Source organism: Gavia stellata, chromosome 8 (genome assembly GCF_030936135.1).
Source record: "Gavia stellata isolate bGavSte3 chromosome 8, bGavSte3.hap2, whole genome shotgun sequence".
Classification (NCBI taxonomy): Eukaryota; Metazoa; Chordata; class Aves; order Gaviiformes; family Gaviidae; genus Gavia; species Gavia stellata.
Genome location: NC_082601.1, coordinates 7,927,660 through 7,949,922, shown reverse-complemented (window position 1 = coordinate 7,949,922; position 22,263 = coordinate 7,927,660). Strand labels below are relative to the sequence as shown.

The 22,263-nt window shown below is 38.1% G+C and overlaps 1 protein-coding gene across 2 annotated transcripts in view; it reads right to left on the bottom strand.

Annotated features, from left to right (window-relative positions):
* Nucleotides 1–4,673: 4,673 nt before the first annotated feature.
* Nucleotides 4,674–22,263, bottom strand: part of DARS1 (aspartyl-tRNA synthetase 1) — a 41,760-nt gene continuing 24,170 nt past the window's right edge. The window contains exons 8-16 of one of the 2 annotated variants that reach the window (XM_059820165.1): nt 15,182–15,293; nt 13,050–13,184; nt 11,734–11,881; nt 10,604–10,750; nt 9,535–9,577; nt 8,783–8,863; nt 8,026–8,137; nt 7,011–7,082; nt 4,674–5,307 (exon numbers count right to left, since the gene is read on the bottom strand). In XM_059820165.1, the coding sequence (XP_059676148.1) occupies nt 5,216–5,307; nt 7,011–7,082; nt 8,026–8,137; nt 8,783–8,863; nt 9,535–9,577; nt 10,604–10,750; nt 11,734–11,881; nt 13,050–13,184; nt 15,182–15,293 (942 nt within the window). In that variant the 3' untranslated portion in view covers nt 4,674–5,215. Of the gene's footprint in view, nt 5,308–6,547; nt 6,580–7,010; nt 7,083–8,025; nt 8,138–8,782; nt 8,864–9,534; nt 9,578–10,603; nt 10,751–11,733; nt 11,882–13,049; nt 13,185–15,181; nt 15,294–22,263 lie in introns of those variants that run through there. The other variant, XM_059820166.1, reaches the window with a different exon arrangement.

Genomic DNA, 22,263 nt, shown 5'->3' with positions numbered 1-22,263 from the left:
CGCCGGCCAATCGGCGGCCGCCGGCCCGCAGAGCCCCGCCCCGCCGCCCCTCCTCCCCCTTCCCTCAGCGGCGTTTTCGCGCCAAAGGCGAGGGGCGCGCCGGAGCTGAGGGCGGGGCTCGTGCCGCGGCTGCCGCGCGGGGCGGCCGTTGAGGGGCGGCTGGCCGGGGCCGGGGCGGCGGCAGGAGGCGGGCTCCGGCCCCGCGGGGGGGAAGGTATAGAGCGTGTGAGGTCCGGCGGCGGCAGGTCGGTGTGAGGGGCAGCCGGGAAGCATCGGGCGGCCAGGGCGCCAGCCGCTCCCCAGCCTTGCGCTTGGCTTTCTCTAACTGCTGCCGGCGTGGTTGGTCGGTCGGTTTGTGCCAGTAAACTTAGAAATGCTGAGGAGGACTTAGACCTGCGGTGGAGGAACGCGTTCCGTCAGCATGCGGGTGTCAGCTGTGGGCGGCTTCAGCGTCCTCTTGAGCTGCAGTCAGCGCCTGCAGGTCACGGCTTTCCCGGAGGGGCAGGGCAGCTGCAGGAACGGGAGATAAACCCCCCCCGGTGCGCCCGGGCGCTGCCGAGGAGCCGCGCAGCCCCCACGCTGCGCGGGAGGCGGCTCGGGCAGCTTCTGGCTGGCGAGACCCGGGGTTAGGCTGCACCTCTGGCTTCTGAAGGACTAGCCTTGGGTGAGAAGGGTGTAAATTGAAGCAGGTGAGGGTCAGGCCTTAGCCTGGCTCCGTGTTGGTAACGTTGTGCTTGCGGGTGTGGTGGTGTAAGGTGACGCTGGCCAGGCGCTGCCGTGGCTGACAGCCGTTCCTGAGGGGCAGCTGGCGGCGCGTGGTGCCTGCCAGCAGCAGCTGTTTCGGTATCTATGAAAAATTGCTTAGAATTGCGCTGCCACCTGCAAAGTCATTAATCTCTGCCTAACCTGGGAATTTTGCGGTAATTAAGGCAGCTAAGGGCTGACCCCGTTTCAGTTCTGAAACCCTTCAAAAAGCGCTAGCTGCACAAGCTTCCCGCAGTACTGTTATTTCGTGTTACAGTGTACTTGCTGTACTGTGAACAGAGTCTGTGTTGCAGAATGGTAAAGGCTGCCTGGCAGGTTGGTTTGTTGGGTACAGTAAGATTCAGCTCTGCACAGTGCGCTCACTTTTCACTGCAGAGGTCAGGGTAGAGGTTCTGGCTGGGTTAGTCTTTTTTTGAGAGTTGGTATTCTTTTAATGCAGATAGTTGTTCTTTGGTATGTAATTACAGCTTTGTGAGGCGTTTTTTTTCTTTTTGAAGATGGCTATGAGCTAAAAAGGTGGCAAAGTAGAAGAAAAACTGCCCAACTGTTTACAATTTATCCTGCGTTTACATATTCTTTTAAATCCAAAGAAAATAAGAAAATAGAACTAACTTGATAACTTTTAAAAAACTTGCAGTGAATAAATTCCATATTTTGTGAGATCATACTAGCAAAAATGTGCACAAGCGCAAGCTGGTTGTGAGGCTTGTTTCTTTTAAAATAAATAATAATTCACCCTAGATCACTTCTGCTGGTTTTTCGTAATTTCTCTCTAAAAAAAAATCTACCCCCACCCTGCATGCAGATAATGAGAATAGTAAATAAAATCTGTTTGGGCAAGTTGTGTACTCTAGAGCTGGCTGTTAAGAAAACATGCTGTTTTTCCAGGCTCTCTCTTTTTGGCACATAGGAGGATGCTCAAAGAGGCCCATCGCTGGCTGCAGGCTGTATGGGAGGAGTTGTGCAGGTGCATGGGATGGAGGTTAACAGTGGACCCCTGAATGAAATCATGCCACCGTACGGGACATGCTGGAACCCCAGTGTGAACCAGAGTCCAAGGCAGCCAAGCGGTGTGCCACAACAGATACTGTGTTCTCCTCCATCCCTTTGGCAGCAGAGTGCAGGCCACAATTTGTTTTCATGTGGAGGAGCATCCAATACACCTGGAATTGACTGGCCCGGGGTGCAAGCACAAAGTTTTCCTGCTTTTGCTCTTCCTTTCCTCTTCCCCTGTCCCACTGGGCAGGGAGCAAGCAGCTCTGTGGTACTTAGCTGCCTGCTGGGGTTAACCCCCACCAGGTGCGTGCAGCCATGGGGAACCAGCCCTGCACTTTGCTTCCAAAAGAGCAGCCCAAGTCCTCTTCCCTGCTGGGCAGATTCAGAGCTCAGTGAACACAGATGGGTTTTCACAGGAAAACGGTTGTAGTTACATTCAGAAGCAAACTCAAGTTCTGTGCTTGTTTTGAGCAGATTGGCTCCCTGGCTATTCCTTACCAATATCCTTTATAGTTCCACAGAATCACAGAATCAGTACGGTTGGAAAAGACCTGTAAGATCATCGAGTCCAACCTGGGGGGGGGGGGGAGAAAAAAAAAAAAAAAAAAAAAAAAAACCACAACACAACCACAAAAAACCCACGCCACACAACAACAATAACAAGCCACAACCCACCCAACACCACACAGCACCATGTCCATCAAGCTACATCCCACAATGCCACATCCACACGCTCCTTGAATACCTCCAGGGAGGGTGACTCTACCACCTCCCTGGGCAGCCTATTCCAGTGTTTCACCACTCTCTCAGTGAAGAACTTTTTCCTAATGTCTAGCCTGAACCTCCCCTGTCGCAACTTGAGGCCATTTCCTCTTGTCCTGTCACTAGTCACTTGGGAGAAGAGACCAACACCCACCTCTCTGCAACCCCCTTTCAGGTAGTTGTAGAGAGCGATAAGGTCTCCCCTCAGCCTCCTCTTCTCCAGGCTAAACAACCCCAGCTCGCTCAGCCGCTCCTCATAAGACTTGTGTGTCCTTAGTTTAAAAAAATCGTATGATTGTAATTACCATCTGTATGTCATGAAAGAAGAAAAAAAAAAATTAACTGGTGGAGAACCTTCCTGCAAGTTACTGGAAGCAAAGGACTATACAGGTTTGACTTTTCCAGAACTACCAAACCAGAGTCACCACCTATCAAAGCAACATAAAGTTCTGAAACAATGCGCAGCTCCCACTAAAGTATCCTGTTACAATTACATTCAGGACAAATGCATTTTGATTTATGATCCTAATTATTTTCAGGTAGCTAAGAAAAACTGCATGAAAGGATTCTGCATGCAAAGGAATCAGGGCTTCCATCCGAATTTGCCTTCTTGTGCAGCTATTGTGAATAAATAACTCTTAACAGAATTGGGGTAAGCACAGTTGTTACAGGAATGTATGAACAAAACTTGCTGCCAAATCTAGAGCAAGAAACATAGTTCTCAGAGTATTTTTTTTTGTTGGCATGAAATATAAGTCAGTAATTTTACTCCTTATTAGAAGGATACGCTTCCAATGTGGAATACATTACCAGTTTCGTATGGACAAAAGTAATTAAATTACATTCATTCCAGTTGGCTTAGTGGAATAAACAACTGTTTTAAAACTTGAATTCATCAGTAATAAGTCTGTGATGATAAGCTGTGTTTATAATCCACTTAGCTTTGTAAAGTGCAACTGGGTACACTGTAAGATTTTAAAGTTAATAATTTGGGTAAGAGTCCATGGTAAATTAATTACAACAGACTCATAAGCAAAGCTGTAAAGTTATGTTATTCCTTGAATTGTGTGACTTCTAAACAAAGTTTAACTTTTTACATTTCCAGTACTTTACCTAACTGACCTTTGGCATGATTGTTTTCTAATAGAGAACTCTTGTCACAAAACATTAAAATTAAGTCTTGTTCAATGGCAGCTGCAAAAGATGATTTGCCCTTTTGTGAAATTCTACACAATTTATACACAGCCTCCCTGACCTTTTTGTAGCATAACCAATATGTGACTTCTCTGACATTTAAAAATCAAGGTAGTAACAGTAACACAGACTGTCCAAACCATACCTCCTACTGAAAGCTTTATCATGTAAAATGTTAAGCAAAAATTAAGTCAGGAATTACAAATGCATATGAGTATTAGAGTAACTCTATTGCAGTGCCCAAGTAAGGAATTTAATCCTTTCCTCTTTGGCATCCACACTTACAAAAATGTTTTAAATTTGAAAAACAACTATCAGATGCAGTCCATAAAAGGAAGTTTCAAATACACCGGTTCCTCTCCAAATGCAGGGCATGTCCTTTGGGCTGGGAAGAGGAGGAAGAGAAGTAGCTTTGCGCATCACTGCAAACTGGGGAGGTTCAAGTAAGCGATTCATTTGAGAAGAAGGATGTCTAGAAAGAATTTTAGAAGTACTCTTGACTTACAGAAACACGCAATTTCTCTAAATGTACAGCATTTATAAATGAAAAAAACCCTGAAATAGGTTGGCTTATATTATTTGCTTGTCTTTCATTGGTAATAGATACACAGAATCCTTGCTGATTTGTTTTGTTTGTTATCCTACAGGCTGGTTCAGGCAGGAAAACACATTACCTGCTCTCAAACTCACCATCCATTTATTTTCTGAGAATATTATATATCCCTTGTGTATTCCATGAGCATATGTAACCTTCTATCCATTCTCAAATAGTAACATAAAATAAAGAACGTGCCTACGGCTTGTTTACAACTTTCAAAAGAAAAGGAAGAAGACAGAAAATAAATTTAAACTTTAGGCAGTTATTGCATAATTTAAAAAAACACAACCCTTATCGATTCATGATTATCTTGTGAGGATACAAAGCAAAAACCAGAAAGACAGATATTGTATCTAATTTACTTTGAGATTTATTGCAACCTATTTTCACAATTTCATATGAAGACTTTTTATTAAGAATGTTGTTCTTCTCACCTGCTTCTCTACCTGACGCTCATACAAATTAACAATTGGCTGGTTTCCTCCCGATTTTTAAATTGCAAGCATCCAGTTATTTTAGCTTTGAGCCAATTCTGTACTTCAGAATATTCAATCTTGCTGACATAAGTTAAAAATGCAGATTTTTTATTGCGTAATTTATTAAAATGTTTAGAAACATGATACAATTTAATGTGACACTAGAATACTAACTCATAGTATCACATTTTCATTAAAAATGTGCACAGTTGCCAATACAAAGAGTCTTGATCTGTTCAAATATTTTCTTTTAAATAAAGAGCTAAGAATAAAAAAATTATTGTGGCACTTTAGTAAAGGTAATTTTTTTTATTGCATATTATAATGCTCAAATCAATACAAGTTCATCAGTAGCAGGGGATATGCTTGCAATCATATCATATTTGCAGGGCAAATCATCTCAAACTTTCCAAAGCCACTCATGCTAGGGTGTCAGTCGTTTGGGATCCCGTGGGAACATGGAGGTCTGACGAACATTATGCAGCCCTAGGTACAGCATGGTTACTCTTTCCAGCCCTACAACAAACGAAGAAAAAAACCCATCAGTATAGTCAGTCTTTTGTTTGAAACTCTTAAGAAGCTAAAGGTACCTTACACCTACAGCCAGCCTCACATAGCAGCGTGACCAAAGACTGAGACATATGCGTTAGCACATCCGACTACAGAAAGGTGCTAGATCCAAAAATTAGGGATTTCACATACAGTGCCTTCTGCCACGATACAGATTTCATTATCAATAAGCAATGGTGCTAGAGACTCAATCCTGCTCTGAATCACTTCGGACTCTAAAGAAAGAGGTGGGTAGTCGGCAGAACTGTATCTTGAATACAGTAACAGAAATATAGTCCAAATCAGTTTGAACAGCTTCAGAGTAAGAGACATTAAGTGCCATAAGCAACTACAGTAAAAACCTACAGTTAGGGAATTTTATCCCAGACCTTCTACAGTACAAAAATGTAGACTCAGCAATATGTACCCATGTAACTATTTGCTGCTATCTTTATGATAATAAATATTTCACTCGTCATTGTGTTCTTTCTTCCTGAAATCTTAAGAGGTTAGGTGTGTACTGTGGAACATGGAAGGACTTCCTAATCCATGGGGCTACACATGCACCTCAGCCAAATGCACACTAGTTTTCACACACTGCCCTCCTATGCCCTTCCAACTCAAACAGCCAGAAACTAGCCAGAAACCAGCGTTCATTCTTGCAGCATCTCCTGTTTGGCTGGCACTTGGCCTGACCTCTGGGATGTGCCATGAGGAGCATTTACTTCACAGAAGAGACGTAGCTTCAGCTTTCTTGATGTCAGTTCTGACTGGCCTAAATGATTTTGGACAATCTGCGAATGCTGCATCTTCTCTGCTCACAAGTACTCCATGATCATTGACGCTTACATCTTGTAGGTATTTCAAAACAGTTGTCTCAATAGCAGATCTAATGCATTTACTGAAGGCATAGTTAAAAACCTGTTCTGAGAACATGCCAAGAATGTACTAAATATATGTTACAAAAGTAAGACAATTGCAGAAAGACTGAATCAAAGAAGTAATTGTGTTTATTGATCAGGACCTACGAAGTGTCCTGTATTTCCATATGCATGAACAGATTTCATCCTGGTAATGAAAGCAACGTGCATAACTCTAAATTGTTATCATTAAGATGCCTAAAACCTATCTTTTTTCATTTTAATATGTAAAATACTCACACCCAAGACACGAAGCCTCAGTACCTTTGCTGAAACAATTAGCATCAGCCAAACTGATCGGTGACATTCAGTCAAATCACTGAGTAAGAGAAAAGCAATCACTTATTTCTCCTCACTGCAGAACAGTTTCATCAAATGCACTAAGAGATGGGTGGCTTCTGGTATTAGTAGGCTATGATAAATCTATACATAATACAGTATTTTCTTGCTTCCTTAAATTTTCCTCATTGGTCAAATTTGAAAGTGATGTGCCTGGCTAGTAAATCGGCGTTTTTTCCCGTGATCACCTACTTTTTAAACTTGCCAGACTGCGCCATTAATATTTCACCTATTTATTTTATGATGATCCTTACATTTTAGCTTCTGTCCTTAAATTTTCCAGGATAAACAGCATCGTACATTTACCTAACAAGGCTATTATTCTGAATTTCATATTGAACCCTGCTTGAAACTGAGCAGTTTAAATTAATCTCAGGCTAACACAGAACAAAATAAAATACAGATACTTACCTATTCCCCCACCTGCATGTGGAGGTGCACCAAAACGAAAGGAATCGATGTAAGACTTTATTTTCTCCAGATCTAGAGAGGAAAAAGATATGTTTCTCACCTGCTTAATGAACCCCAAGCCAAACATACAAGCGACTAGAGGACTGCAAACACAACAAAAAATTTACCAATTCAACTTACAAACTAACAGTGGAGTTTTACTCATTAAACATATAAATTATCCAGGACTACCTAGAAATTGGGACTACAACAGTTTTGTTTTATAATTTTGTTAATAACTTAATCAGGGAAGGAATTCTAGAACTGAGTAAGAGCTAGGCCCAACTGTTCATTGTAACTTACGGAAAATGCTGACTTCTTGAACAAACTGCAGTGAGAAAGTGAAGATTTAGCGACTATTCTTCCATCTTGCTACAGTGGGAGCTACTCCTTTTCTGCTACTGCCTACCTACCACTTCACTTTGCCATTCACTGAAAGCATAACTTTAATCTACATTTTACTCTCCTGATCTCCACCTAATTTACTCTTTTACCCTTCTACTATTAGCTAGTCTTGTTCCTGTTGAGTCTTTTTAAAAAAAAAAAAAATCACCAATGGACACTTCTTGCTTATTTGCGCTCAGTTCAAGATTTAGAAAGGACAGCCAACCCCACAAGACTCTGCTGGAGCACTCTGTAAGAAGTTTGTGAGAGTACAGAGAGGCACGACCAGATGAGACTTGTCTACCCTCATTCTGTCGAAGGTATTTCCTGCGTTACATTCTCTCCTCAGGAACGATTCCTTTTCATCACGGTGTTCCTGGGAAACTAACTAGTGTCTTAATACCACCACTCTATTTTAAAATGGTTAAACAGAATTAGATGCATTAACACTAAGCATGAAACAGTACTGTGATTTTAGCACTATTGCCTATTGCCGTATAACAAATTCTGCCCCAAATTCTTCCTCTAAAGGAAACATCCAATTATGATTTATATTCTTTTAAATTCAGCTTCATGTTGTTTGACTTGTTACCGATGCCATGATGCTGGGCTCGCTCTGTCAGCAGCTGAGGATCGTGTATTCTCTGAGCTCCAGACAAAATCTCTTCCCCTCTCATGAACATATCATAAGAGTTAGAGGTTTTCTGGAAAGACAAAGATGAGTTTATTTCCTACCTACAGTTGCTCCATCCTTAGGTGGCAAATATGCACCTCTCAGTAACTTCACTTATGATATCCAAAGTTGTGCAGTAAGAGTGCAGTGTATTTGGAGTCTGCCTGGGAATTACAACCCCTTGGGTCCTCTCATTAGACTGGAGTTGATTCAAAAAACTGAAGTTCATCCACATGCCCTTCGAAAAACCATTACACTTGCATGTAGTTATCCCAGCAAAAGACACTTTAAAGATATTTATCCTGGATTTAGAAATAAACTGGGGAATTTCTAACAATGTAAAAAAGCACATTTTCTGTTAAAGTGTCTGTTGCCCTGGAAGAATGTTTTTGCCTCTTTTCAGTGATGGCAGCAGTACTCAGACCATGGAGAGATCTTCATAAAACTCTGCCAATTTTAGCTATATTCGTTTCTTTGTGGTATGTTTTCACCAGTGAAGAGTAACTGTAAACATTTTACAAGTTGTGTAACACTGACCTACTCTTGTTATCGGAATTTTAATTATAACAGCAGATCATATATATACACTTTATCTATTTTGTCAAGTTATCCCTACATGGAATAATTTAAATTAGGAAAAAAACCCCTATTGACAACAACAAAGAATTTTACTTACAGGGTTTACTGGGTCTGGCATTGTATAAAAAGGCCTCACAGCAAGGGGATATTTGTCAAGAATATAGAAGTCCGTGTCATACTGAAAGAAGATAATTTAAAACAGTTAGTACAAGAGAAAATGATACAAAATTACAAGAGAAAGACACAACCAGTGAATCTTTGAAATAAAATGAAAAAAAAATCTCCCAATAACTTTCCACAAATTTGACAGTATTATCTTAAAAAATAATAGTTATCAATAAAAGTGGTGTATTATTTTTCAGTTTTCCAATACTACTTATACTGTAATCTTACAAATGTTCAGCAGTAAAATGTCTTGCTGTAGTAACAGGTAGTTATTTTTTTGCCAAAGATCTCATCTTCTCCTATAGATTTAGTGAGAATCTGGTTTGGGGTTTTTTAATTATCGTTAAGAACTGGTTTTGGAACGTACTATCCTGTTTGGTATACTCAGTGTAACAGGTGATAGAAATAAATCTAAAAGATTGAAAATGGTTTGAACCAGCTTATTAATGATAAAGACAAAACTGTCAGTAGATTAAATAAGCAGCAGCAAAATGGGAATACAGTCAATTAAAAAACGCTTATGGTAATCACAAACTCTTCACAACTTCTGCATGTTCTGAGACACTGTATTCTCAATCAGTGTGTAAAAAGTTGTTTTTCATGAAGTAAACATTTATACCAACCCAATGACTCCACGACATCAGGTTTCAATGACAAATTTATTTATTCTAAAATAATTGTTACCTTTTCCTTTACCAGACGTCCCAGGAGCTTTTCATTAGGTGTGCTGAAAAAGATTATCAGCATTAAAATTAAGTGATTTAAACTTGTACTGATTATATGCTTCACAAAGCTAAAAAGATTTCAAGCTACAGATCTTCTGCACCTCACCCTTTAAAAAACCTAGTACTTGTTTCTGAATGTTTTGGATTGTGCAGACAGAAATCGCAAAAATAAAGTGTATTTATTTCTGTTCCTAAATAGTTTGTATTGGCCCTAGAAATCCCTTAAATTAACTGATACCTAAAGATATTCTTGCTCTTACTATAACTACTTCCTAGTCACCATATTCTGATTACTGAAGAACTGCGTACTCTATCTCCTATTGGCATATACCTTGTGCAGCCATTTCTTCTTAGGCACAGTAAGTGAGAAACGCCATAAGCAGTTGCTGAGGAAATTATTTCGCTCTATCAAACTCTTACAATTGAAACTTTTTTGACGCACAGATAGTTTAACTGTAAAATCACACATTATCCTAATGGTACTGGATATATTATGGGAAAAACAGAAATGTTTTAATTTATTAAATGTCTTTAGGAAAGTTTATATATAATCAGTTAATTAAACCCATCTTTCAGTAAATCAATGGGAATGCAATCATGATTGCTTAATCATTTTCCTGAGAAGTGGAAAGAAGAAATGGGAAGGTGTTACTGAAAAGAAAGACCTCAGGACTGAAGAATCTTTTTGTTTAATCCTATTCAAAGACATGTGACAAGTCACATGAAGAACTGCACCTGATAGAAAAACAAATGCTTCTTTTATCCTTAGAACGTTCCAAGTTACTCTCGCTTTATGTTGTAAGTTATTTTCTTTTGAATTTCAGAGTTTGTACATATAGTCTATGGTAAAAGAAAGGACTGTTTTCATACCCATTCATTTATTTGTCAAGAGATCTGGATATGAGTACTGTTTATTCCTCTAAAAGCTTTTGGTTCCTTACTTGAGGGCTGTCAGTTGCACAGTACAAAACTGACACTTTACTACCACTTTCACAAGACTCTGACACATTTGTGTACTGCCCAAGTACCTCAGATCTTCTTCATCACCCATCTCAACACCAGCCTCTCTAAGCATGGCCACAGCTTCACGGTATTCCAGCCTCAGTGTTGGCTCCAAAAACTTAAATGGCTCACATGGGAACTGTTTGTTCACTGTTTGAATTTCAGTTTGGAATCTATATACGAGGAAACAAGAACAGAAGCAAAATACAAAACAATCAAGGAACGTACTCTTCTTGCATCTGATAATGATTTTGCAATGGCAATACAATCTCGCCACAAGAGGTCCCTCTTGCAACATAAAAAACTGTTTTAAAGCCACTTCTGGAGAAATTCTGTACAGTCCTAATGAAATGTTTCATATAAGTTAATGCATCTACTTCAATGATATAAATGTTAATATTTTACTATTACTTCTGTTTTATTCCTTTTGTAAGAAATAACTTACTAGGTCAAATTTTCACAGTAAAGACATCGAGAAATCATCCCTTTGATTTGTAATATTTACCTGGGTTCTTCTTTGATTTCAGTAATATCCTATTTCAAATATAAAAGAGAAATTTCCTTCTAGACAGATGAAGAGATTTGCATTCCTGCTGGCAAGATAGTCTAATTTGTTAGCAAATGCAAACCACTTCCTAAACTGCTGGCCTGGCTTTTTAATGAGTTAGACTGTGAATAATGGAAAATAGTATTTGCTGCTTTCATGGCAGAGATGCAGGCTGTTACAATAAATTTGATGCAGAAAAACTTTCTTAGATAGTAAATATTAAGATTAATTTCAAAATAGAACAATCAGTCTACCTGTAGTGGCACAAAAAGAAGGACGTTTTAAATTTATGATGGATCGTTTCTGTTAGGAAGTCCATTCAACAGTAAACAACAAGTTTTCTCAGCACAAGCTCGCATACTCTAGGAGATGCAACTCAGGCTAAAAATAGACAGTTTACTGGCCTATGGCTTGAGTGAACTTAAAAAATCAGGTAGAAAGAAATAGTTAAGAGCAAAGCAAGAATGTTTGTTTTGAACTTCTGTTGTAAATCAGATTACTAATGATTATCTGACAAGCTGAGGACAAAATGCTCACCCATTTCATACCACAGTGCAAGAGGTCTCAAACAAATGAAGTTGCTCATGAAACAGAAAATGCTCTCATTACCTTTCCTGAAGTCCCTTGAATATCTGCACCAAGGTATCTGCAATCTCATCTACCACTTCATGATAGTGATAGTTAAAAGCCATTTCAATATCCAGACCAACAAACTCAGTCAGGTGTCTGTGTGTATTGGAGTCCTCAGCTCTAAATACTGTAAAATTAAACAATGGAAATTCTAACTGACCTGAAATTATCATTCCATTTTGAGAAATAACACTGACAATCAATCACATCAGCATTTGGATCAGGCAGACAATGCTGTCTTTAGACATGACAATTCTCACTGAAAAAAAGAAAACTAGCTGCCTCAGACCATCATTTATAACAGTGACAGCATTATTGTAGCTGTGATGCTCAAAGGATACAAGACAGACAAGACTTGTAGAGAGACAGTATCTCTTGTTAGACCAACAGACAGAAGTGGAAAAAACAGACAAGCTTTCAGGCACACAAGAACTTTCAGATTTGAAAAATGCCTTTTTCAGAGGAAATGGACTTGTGCACGTGTGTGTTCTGGGGGGGGTGTTTCAGATATATGAGTCTAATATAAACAAGTCTTCCTATAAACCATGACTCATTTGTTAGTACTTAACAAGAATTTTAAGATCTTCTGAATTACTTGCATCTCTTTTTTTTATTTTATAAGCTGTTACTGGTTTGTTTTCCAGCATTTCCAGCCTACGTATCTTTAAACCAGTCTTTAAGGTCTTAGAAAAAGATGCTGTATTACCACTTAAAGAGGCCATGTCCTATCAGCTTTGGAGAAAGAGAGAACATGAGACTGGAAATTATTAATTTTTCATTATTTACTGACAGCCCAGTTAAAAGTACGTGTTTTCTAAATAAAGTTGTTTAGTACATATACAAGGGATAAGTACATGTTAATATGCAATCTGAAGTATATAAAACCTCGCTTGCCTATTCTAACTGCTTACTACTGGGCAACTAAAGGCAACTAGGCAACTACCGGGCATGGTTAATAGGAAACTATGGCTTCAGTAATCACAGTGGTATTCCATGTTTTACTAACTTCATCGTATTACCAATTTCCAATGCAACTCTATTCTTTCTCCTCACAGAACAGCAGGCACTGGAGAAGAGTACTCCACCCTTATTTCAGCATTTTAGTTTTGTTCCAGCAACTTCTCTGTCAACTTTACTCTCATTAGTCAACCCAACTGAAATTTGTGTTTGGTAAGTGAAACTATATAAAGTGAAACCATTCAAAGCCTTCAGTGCACATATTATCTTATTTGCCCCACAGCTGCTAAAAGCCATCACTGCATGCTTTGCACTGGATAAACCAATGCTTTTCTTACCTGGCCCAACGCAAAAAACCTTTTCAAAGTCAGCACATATACACATCTGCTTGTACAGCTGTGGGGACTGAGCCAGGTAGGCACTGCTTTTGAAGTATGATACAGTAAACACATTGGCTCCTCCTTCACTGGCAGCTGAAAAACAAATGCTTGCAGTAATTAATAAAATAAAACTGTAAAAAATAAATCAGAGGTAGAATGATAAGACTATTGGTCTTATATTTAGAGATCAGAAGGAGATTTTTATTCAAAGCATGTTAGAGGAAAAAGATGTATTTGCATCCATTAATGCTACGGGAAGTTTTGCAGCTCAGGACTGTCACACGTTGTCCTGCAAATCTGCAAATTTAGTTGGGGTGGTTTGAAGTGTTACTATTCCCAGCTGTCCTTCACCTTACAGTGAGAACAGCAGAGGATGCGTGCTTGTACCACCACATCTACTTGCAGCCCAACATTTCTGTGGAAACCAGTCTTTATCAGTGGCGTCAGCTTCCAGGGGTTAACTGCCGAGGCTGAGATGAAAGTGCATATCCTGTTTTGCCAGGACTATCCTCTCTAACTGAAGGCATAAATATCTCTCAGAGCCAAAACTAGATTTACCAGAGGACATCTGCCAAAGGTATAAAGCTTTTTCTCAGTTTGGGGTGGTTTTCGTACGTTACCTTGAGAGAACAGGAACCAAGAACACACGCATTTGAATCCCTTACTGCAAACTGCCTACCAAAACTATCAGCTGAGTCACTTTACCTTTCCATTTCCCAGTGTGTGATATGAGAGTTATAGTTGCCTAACTTGCTAACAAAAGCATGCCAGAGTAAAGAGTAGTTCATAATCTTTGAAAGTTCTAATGTTAAGATAACTCTAGGTACAGTACTAATTATTATTATTACTAACCATTCCACTGAGATTAATGTTTCTTTTCTTTCATTACCACTACTCTCACTGAAATAGTTTCAGCGAATATTTAGTTATTTTTGAATACAGGTAACTTCTAAAATCTCAAATTTTAGAACAGCTATGATATTTAAAATTGAAGTTTAATAAGGATTGCATCGCCTTAACTTAGTTGTTTTTACAAAATATGATCTCATTCAAACAATAGGATGCTTGCTTGCTTGCTTTCAATGGTACACTGCACAGTAAGAATAGCACACTTCCTCAAAGGTCCTACGTAAATAAACTACTTGGGAGTAGTTTCATGCTGTTTCAACTGTCTTTGTAGGAAAAAAGTTATCTAATCTTATAGTTCAACCATACTTTCCATGTTGAAAGAATAGTTGCTTACATGTATTTTGTTAAAAAGCCCTTTTTTAATCTCAAATTTTTTTATCTCAAGAGCTGTCTTCAAAAATATAGAGAAGTATAAAAATCAGTAAGCAAAATGTATACATATAATGAATGCACATACAATAAGAATAATACAAATATTCTGCCATACATTTTCCATACCATATGTCTTAGCTACATCAACAAAACCTCAAACACCACCAATAAGATGGAAGAAAACCATCTATCAGTAAACCAAGTAATTTGACTTTTGACAACAATACAGCAGATCAACAACAGAACTAGAAGCAAAATCTACATTTCCAGACTTTTAGTTGGGCTGAAGCTGTTATGCCACGATTTCAGAAAAATTATCTACCACCTTCTATTCAGCCATATGCTCATTGCTAAAGAAGTGACATATTGTATGTAATGGCATTATCTTTTATACCATGATATGTTTGTTGTAACTTCTTTATGATGGAAGCTGCTTTTAATCTAAATGGGGGGGGGGGTTGATACTGGGAATGGAACTGGCAGTGCTCAACATTGAGAACGCTGATTTGAAGAACAAATGCGTATGATCAGACATCTGTATTTAACCAAATTAAAACTTTAAATGTACTGCAGAGTACATAAATTAGCTATATATAATATTTGTCTTGTCATTCTTTTAACATCCAAAGTCAGAAGAAAAGTAAAGAACAACTGTGATACCTGCTCAGAGAAGTTTGCTATGTTGCATCTAAATCAGAAACAGAAATTTATCTTTCTTAAATAAAAACTTACTAAATTTTTGGCAGATAGGTATGCTGAGCAACTGTAAAAGAAGCAGACCGGTAGCTGCTGGATCACATATACAATACCTGAAATTATTTTGGGAGTCTGAATTTCCACAAAGCCCTTGCGAATAAGAGTTTCTCGGAAAAGCTGACAAATACCAGACTGAAGGCAGAAGATCGCCTGACTAGTGGAGGTCTAGAAGAAGAAGAGAAAATAATGAATCCTCAGTTAGTTTTTCCTGACTCTGTTACTTTTTCTGGACAGCTGGAAGGATGTCTCTTTTCTTAGGAACACTTGATTATTGTATTTGCCTAAATAGAGAAAAGTGCAAATTGGTAATTGTTTATTACACAAAAAGAAATAGCAAAGGAAACAAGAAAAACTCCTAATTTCAATTTATGGCATATTCAGTTATAAAGGAGGCACTATGGTCAATTCGACATTTAAAGAATCACTGATTTATGAGATGTGCTTCTGCAAATAAAGGTTTTATAGTAAGAAATTGAATAAAAACACTAAACCTATTAAAAAGCTTACAGCACACCAGACTAGAAGAGCTACAGTAATATACAGTGCATGATAAAAGCAAAGCCCTCAGTATCTTCCATAAGGCAGGAGTATTTGTGTCTATTAAAGGCTACCAAATACAATATTTTTCATGTAAAAACACAGCCACATGTTAACCATGTACAACACTGCCACAAAAACATCCCAAAACCAAGGTCTAAACTCCCAGCATTTAAAACAGTCCACATAGCACCTGATCATATGAACTGCAGTTCTGTCTTTTCAAAATATACTCTAAAAGTACATTTAGCTGAAAACAAAAGTAGATTTAGCTGAATTCATCACCTTCTTTTTGTTTATGTACGTGACACAGTTAAGCTACTTATCTGGTTAGCAAATCCCTACACTAAATGTTCCTGTAACACTCTTGAGCTTCAGCATGAAGAAAAAAAAAACCCTTCGTGAACGCTGAAAACACTGCAATACGTCAACAGTGAAACCATATCTGATTTTGTGCTTGCAGCGTTTTAAGACCTGACAGTTAGCAATCTAGAAACGTATATAAAACCTAACGAATTCTTGCAAACAACTAAGAGAACAGTTCTTTACGACAATCTGCGTCACAGCACTGTTTACTTCTCCTTTCTGAAAGGTAACCAACTTTTCAGTTAGGGTAAGAAGAGCATGTGGGCTTTTTCACATGACTCCTACCAAACCACAAAACAAAAACCCTCCAACCAAAACAAATTATATAAGCACCCAAATTTAGGCAGTCAGTCAGTAGATACGTTGAAATAAAGCTACATCCATCATCTCTGCAAGATAAAGATATCACTTCACTGAAAAACCAAAAGAGAAAACTGTAACAATACTGCAGATCTGTAGTAATTTGGAGTTATTTGCAATTTTAGTTGACGGATAAAATGTCTCAGGAGCGTAAGTGGTTGAGACTAGTAAATAATAGCTAGCAGCTCTCACTGTCTGATAGCATTAACCACAGCCGCTACTCCCACCACTTTCAAAATGAAGGAAATGAGGTTTTGAGCAACAGTTACAAAAGTACCCTCAAACTTTTTCACCTTTTTTACAGAGGTCTCCCAGAATCAGACAGATGCTAAGACTTTGCCTGAGTTCTGGGCATAATTTGGCAGTGTTACATCAAAGCACCAGGATGATTCAAAGGGATATTTTATTTTATTTTAGATTTTTTTCTTAACCATCTCCTACTTAGAAGGTGACCGACATTTTCCAAGAGGTGACAACTTAAACAATCACATTTGGGTTTACCAATACAGTTTTTGATGAACTATACAAATTTCTAAAAATGCTAGGAGACAAAGTGTGTAACATTTATTTAAAGCGGAATAGTAACAATGCCTCCTCTACCCTTCTGGTGAACCAACACCCATTTCATGCCAGAGCAGGTAAGAATGCAGTCCTAAGTCATACAGTCCTAGGAAAAAGAAAAATGCTCGCTAAACCAAATCCAAAAGGAATTACTTGGTCTGACCTGTGGTGTGCACAGAAACATAGCCAGCCAATAACTAACACAATTCTCCAATAACTAGTTTGTCGGGTAGTAACTCCTCCCAGCTTTAGTGTCTTCCTAATGCCATCTATAATGATAAATTATGCTTAAAAAATAGTATTTATGAAAGCAGCCAAATTCACAGATCTGGACACTGAAGCTTTTATTTAACTATAGACCAAGGAAAGAACAAGCAGCAATTCTCCATATCTCAAATTAGATCTGACAGGACCACTCTTCTTTCTACCAAAGGTAGCTGAGTTTCAGTGCCCATTCATTCAGAGACTGCCAACAAGGATAACTGTTGAGAATTTGTGATATTGCAGTCTCCTTGTAAGAATTACACAGACCAACAAGACATTTGAGATAAGCTCCTAAAGAACTGCAACTGTCCACGTGCAGTAGAGTCAAATGGATGACCTCAAAAGTTTGATGTGCCACTACAACTTTCCAGAGGTTTTAAAGATGATACTGTATCTACACATGGAGCAAAACATTTCAGATTTAATTACATCCTTTGCACTTGGTTTAGTGTTTAGGACAAAAACAGAGTGAATTTATCTGAAGAAAATAATTCAAGCTGTTACCCTGTTTTTAACTGAGATGCTGATATGTATATTACCATGTTTGGTACAATGGTAGGTAACACAGTTACCATTTGAGCTACCACACTTAGCTACAACACAGCAAACTAAAGACGGAGACAGCGACAGCTGTCAAAATGAATTGATTTTTACTTTTGCCTTAAAAAAGATTTTGCCATGGCATTCTTTTCCTGTAGTGTTTACTCCAATATGAACTCTTCCACATACATATTGACAAACTATCTTATCTGAGACTATGGCAAAGACAGTAAATAGTCCTTCAAGAGTTAAGCAGAAACAGAAAAAAGTTTATGTCACTTAAATTCTGTTGCAGTTAACAGTGTTAATGTTGTAGCTTGGTCTGCAGAGTTGATTTTACAGGAAAACTAATTTTTAATAATCACCTTTGTTATAGGCAGCAGAAAAAATGTTTAGCTAACAATGCTGAAATACAAGTTTCAGTCACAACCTCACTCTAATTTCACCTGTGTGTTTATTATTTAAATGCCACAAAGGAAAATATTAATAATAATAGAACAAGGCATATTTTAACACTATAAGCAAGATTATAAAAACAATTATCACACTTTATTCAGCACAAGCTGCAGTGCTAGAATAATAGCCACGTAAGTTGCCAGAGACCAACAAATGTGTTTAATCAGAATTGAGGGCAGTTAACACCTTATGTGATCATATCTCACAAAGGTGCAACTGAGGCACAGACATGCGAAGTTGTGAACTTTTCTATTTACTCTCATGTCAGCTGTAGAATTTGTTCCACTCTCACCTCAGTTTTGCTTTTCTGTTTGCCTGCTGTAACTACCTATCTTTCACCATGAACAATTACTAAATACAGAAGGTAGGCTAAATAAAAAGGGAAAATAATGTAATCTATATTCTTTTAAGTAATAGACATTATTTAAAATATGTGAATAATTTTGCAATTCCTGTACTATACATATGAGCAGTGAAGTTTTTCTAGGAAATAGGATTTACATTAAATAACAATTTTTTAACCCCGAAGTGATTTAAGTAAATTTTAATTCAAATTTCAATGTTACTTACAGTATAAGAAAAAGATATGAACATGAAGTTGGTTGCCTAAATGACTGGGACTGTGTTATGTCTTCACCACCAAATCACTACCCACAATAAAATAAACTACATCTGCTTGTTCATTACAGCTTGAATTCAGTCAGGAAAAACACAGCTTTTGCAATGAGTAAATTGAATTCAACAGAATGAAATCAAGCTTGAAGTAATCAAGTATTGTGAAAAAACCTGCATTAAGATCAGTGTACAGTTGGATTATCATATAACATTGTCTGACATCCATAAACTACTGAAGATACAGTTTAATGTTTATGCTCTATCCTGAGCAGTTTAAACAGGATAATATTGACCCTAAAAAGACTATGCTTTGGTCTCAATGAGCTGTGCATTAGTAGACACAATTATAGCATCAGGACTGCAAAATGCATATAATTCAAGTCAAATTTGGACAGCTACTGTTAAGATAAAAACCCTGCTAGACATCAAAAATAAGCCAGAGCAAGGACATCAGTTAAATCCATTGTTAAAACTTGATGAAGCTGAATTGATTTTTTCTTCAGAGGAAGACATACTAAGAAGCAAAATCCAAACATCAGTGGTTCACTTGTCTTTTCTTCATTGTTTTACATCTACCACAGATCTTCATGAAATATGGTTTCTGTAGGTGTTTTTACAGACATGGGAAGTCTACACATCACTGAATACTTCAGTTAAACTTAAGAACAGCAGAAAAGTAAAGATTTAAGAACACACTCAGTGCTCCAGTTTGCCTTTTTTAATTGTTCCGATAAAAGAACAGTAAATGAAGCATCTCCAGAATCAACTCTTTGGACTTTCATTAAGCTATCATGAAAAATAGATATTTAGGTCAACAGCGGTTTCCTCATGGTCACCTGTAGTTATGTGAAAGAAAATCTGGTCTATATAGAAGCACCCTTCTTTCTTCTTACCAGCTCTCTTGTCTCTACACCCCCAATTTTTCTACTCCACAAGTATGTGATCTGTATTTTGTTAGTTAACCCATCTGGAACAGATTCATTCTTCCTCAGTCATCGTTCCTTGGAAAGGATTTTTAAAACCTCTCCATCCTAAATAACCACCATTTTCCCTCCATACATCAGAATAACAACTACAGCAATAGCTTGGGATCTTGGCATTTAAGTACTTCCCATCCTAACCTTAAAAAAACTACCAGACACCTCTGGGAGATCTTTGTCAGCAACCAAAATGCAAGATTGTTAAAAATACAGTGCACTACTCCGTCTATTTTCACCTGTACACAAGAATGGAAGTCTTGCAATCTTTACAGAATACTATGCATATTACATCTCCACTAATGTAACTTGCTTACTATTAATCACACTTCTTCTATTGCATCATAATCAAACTCTCCTTGGTACACATCATAGCTGGATGGAGTGATGCTGTTTTTGGAAATCCAGTCCCTTTCATTCATGCAATAACCGAGTTTCACAGCTCCACTTTATCACCATTTGGCCCTATCCAATGAACTCATTGGTTAATCGCTAGTTAAAATTAGTTAAACTACTTAACTACTTTAAAGACTGTATTTAAATGGACAAAAATAATTGTAATTCCATACTAAGGACTTTTTTTAGTCTGAGTCTAGCCAAGATCTATGCATTTAGTTTGTTAAATCTTTCTCCAAAAAACAGTAGCTCTGTTTTTGATGTTTGATGACCTCCTCCTTCCTTAAAAAACTGGGGCACTGAGGAAACCAGAACTAGATGGTACATATATCTGTGGTTGGACTTCCTCCCACACTTCTAGGAACAGATCATCACAGCATCTCTGTTAGAACTATTCTGTTAACATTTCTTCCCTGCTGCCCATGATTTGGTATCCCTAGAAGAAGTATGGAAGAACAGTGGCTAACCATGGTTTCAGATATCTCTCTGAGCTTTTAACAAATCATGTCTTCTAATCCTCCTTAGAACATGCCTACATATGCAGTGCATTTGAAACACTAGGGGCTCTCTGAAGTCCCATTTGTATTACAGCTCCAGTCTATGCAACCAAATCACTGAAAATCAATTACTACTTTTTGGGGGCAGTTTTTTTCAGTTATTTTGAAGGACACATTGCCTTCGTGTCCCTGCTCTTGTGATTCCACTTCATACAGTGCATATATAAGCTCACGTATTCTCACTGGGATTTCCCCTTTTTCCATTAAATACCATTTCTGCTTATTCAGCTCTCCCTTTAAAGAAACAGGTCAAAGTAACACATAATTGTTTAGAATCTTATTTTGCACAAACAAAGCTCCTGCAGAACAAACAAAGCAAACTTATGAATAGGCATGAGCCTACTGTTCCAAAATAATCTCCTTTTGTTCTGAAACAAATAATGAAATGTGCAACAGAAAAGACACATAGAAATGTGACACAGTCGGAGACAGAAACTTTTCCCGTACATAGGAGGAAGGCAAGATAGATACCTAAGCCTAATCAAGGGAAAGCTGTGGCCAGACTACATCTAGCCACAGGTGCATGCAGAGGACAAGACATAAGGCAATGAAGTACTGAGATTTGACATTTCATCCTTCCATCAACTTCTTAGAAAGTTAACCTGAATTCCTGTTCAGCATGAAATATCTGTTTAGCACCACACTGCAGCAGCTGTTGGAGCTAAAGAGAAAAATAGCTTCTGTAGAAGGCAGAGTTAAGGTTCAGACCTCAAAACAAGGTGCCAAACATTGCTGAATAAATGGTGTACCAAAAATGCTTGGGACATGTAAGATAGAAAAGGTTACAGCAGCATCCACTTAGCTCACCAGCTGTACCCTCCAGGCAGAATACTGACAACTAATATTCTATTACTATACTGGCAGAGATAAATAAGAAGTATTGGGAGAGTCCTGCTGGACTACTGAATGTGTACAGGGACGGAATAATTTGAGCCCACCCCTTTCTGTTCCATCTCTTGTGTTTATTCTGGCATTACAGTCTTCCTTCTTTTTCCATTACTGTATACCTTCTTAGGTTTTACTCTGAAGATGCCCTCATCTGAATTACAGCCAAGGATACTTTCATGACATTATTTTCAGCTAGTGTTTTTAAATGTTATTTCCCTTTTTATTATTTCTCTGTCCTCTTTGGTGTCCATGGCTCTTTTCGGTTTATTATACAGGTATTTCATTAATTTAATGGATTTTCTGAAGTTTCTCTGGAGTGCTGTGGAGTATTTTTCTTCATCACCAGAAGTTCAAGTAAAACTTGCACTTCGAGCATGCCAGAGTTCTCCCTCCAATTTAGTACACTGCCTTACCCCTACCATAAGCCAATGATCCTTTAAATTATTTTCACTTTCAACCAATAGTATAGAATTCTTTTCATCAAAAGCTTAATTAAAGACACAGATGAAGAGACCAATATGATGAGATACTGAGTATCCTGAAAAGTAACCGCAGACTGAAGTTGCTCAGAATTATACATAAGGTCAAGTGAAAAGCAATTAACTTTGGTCCAAGTAA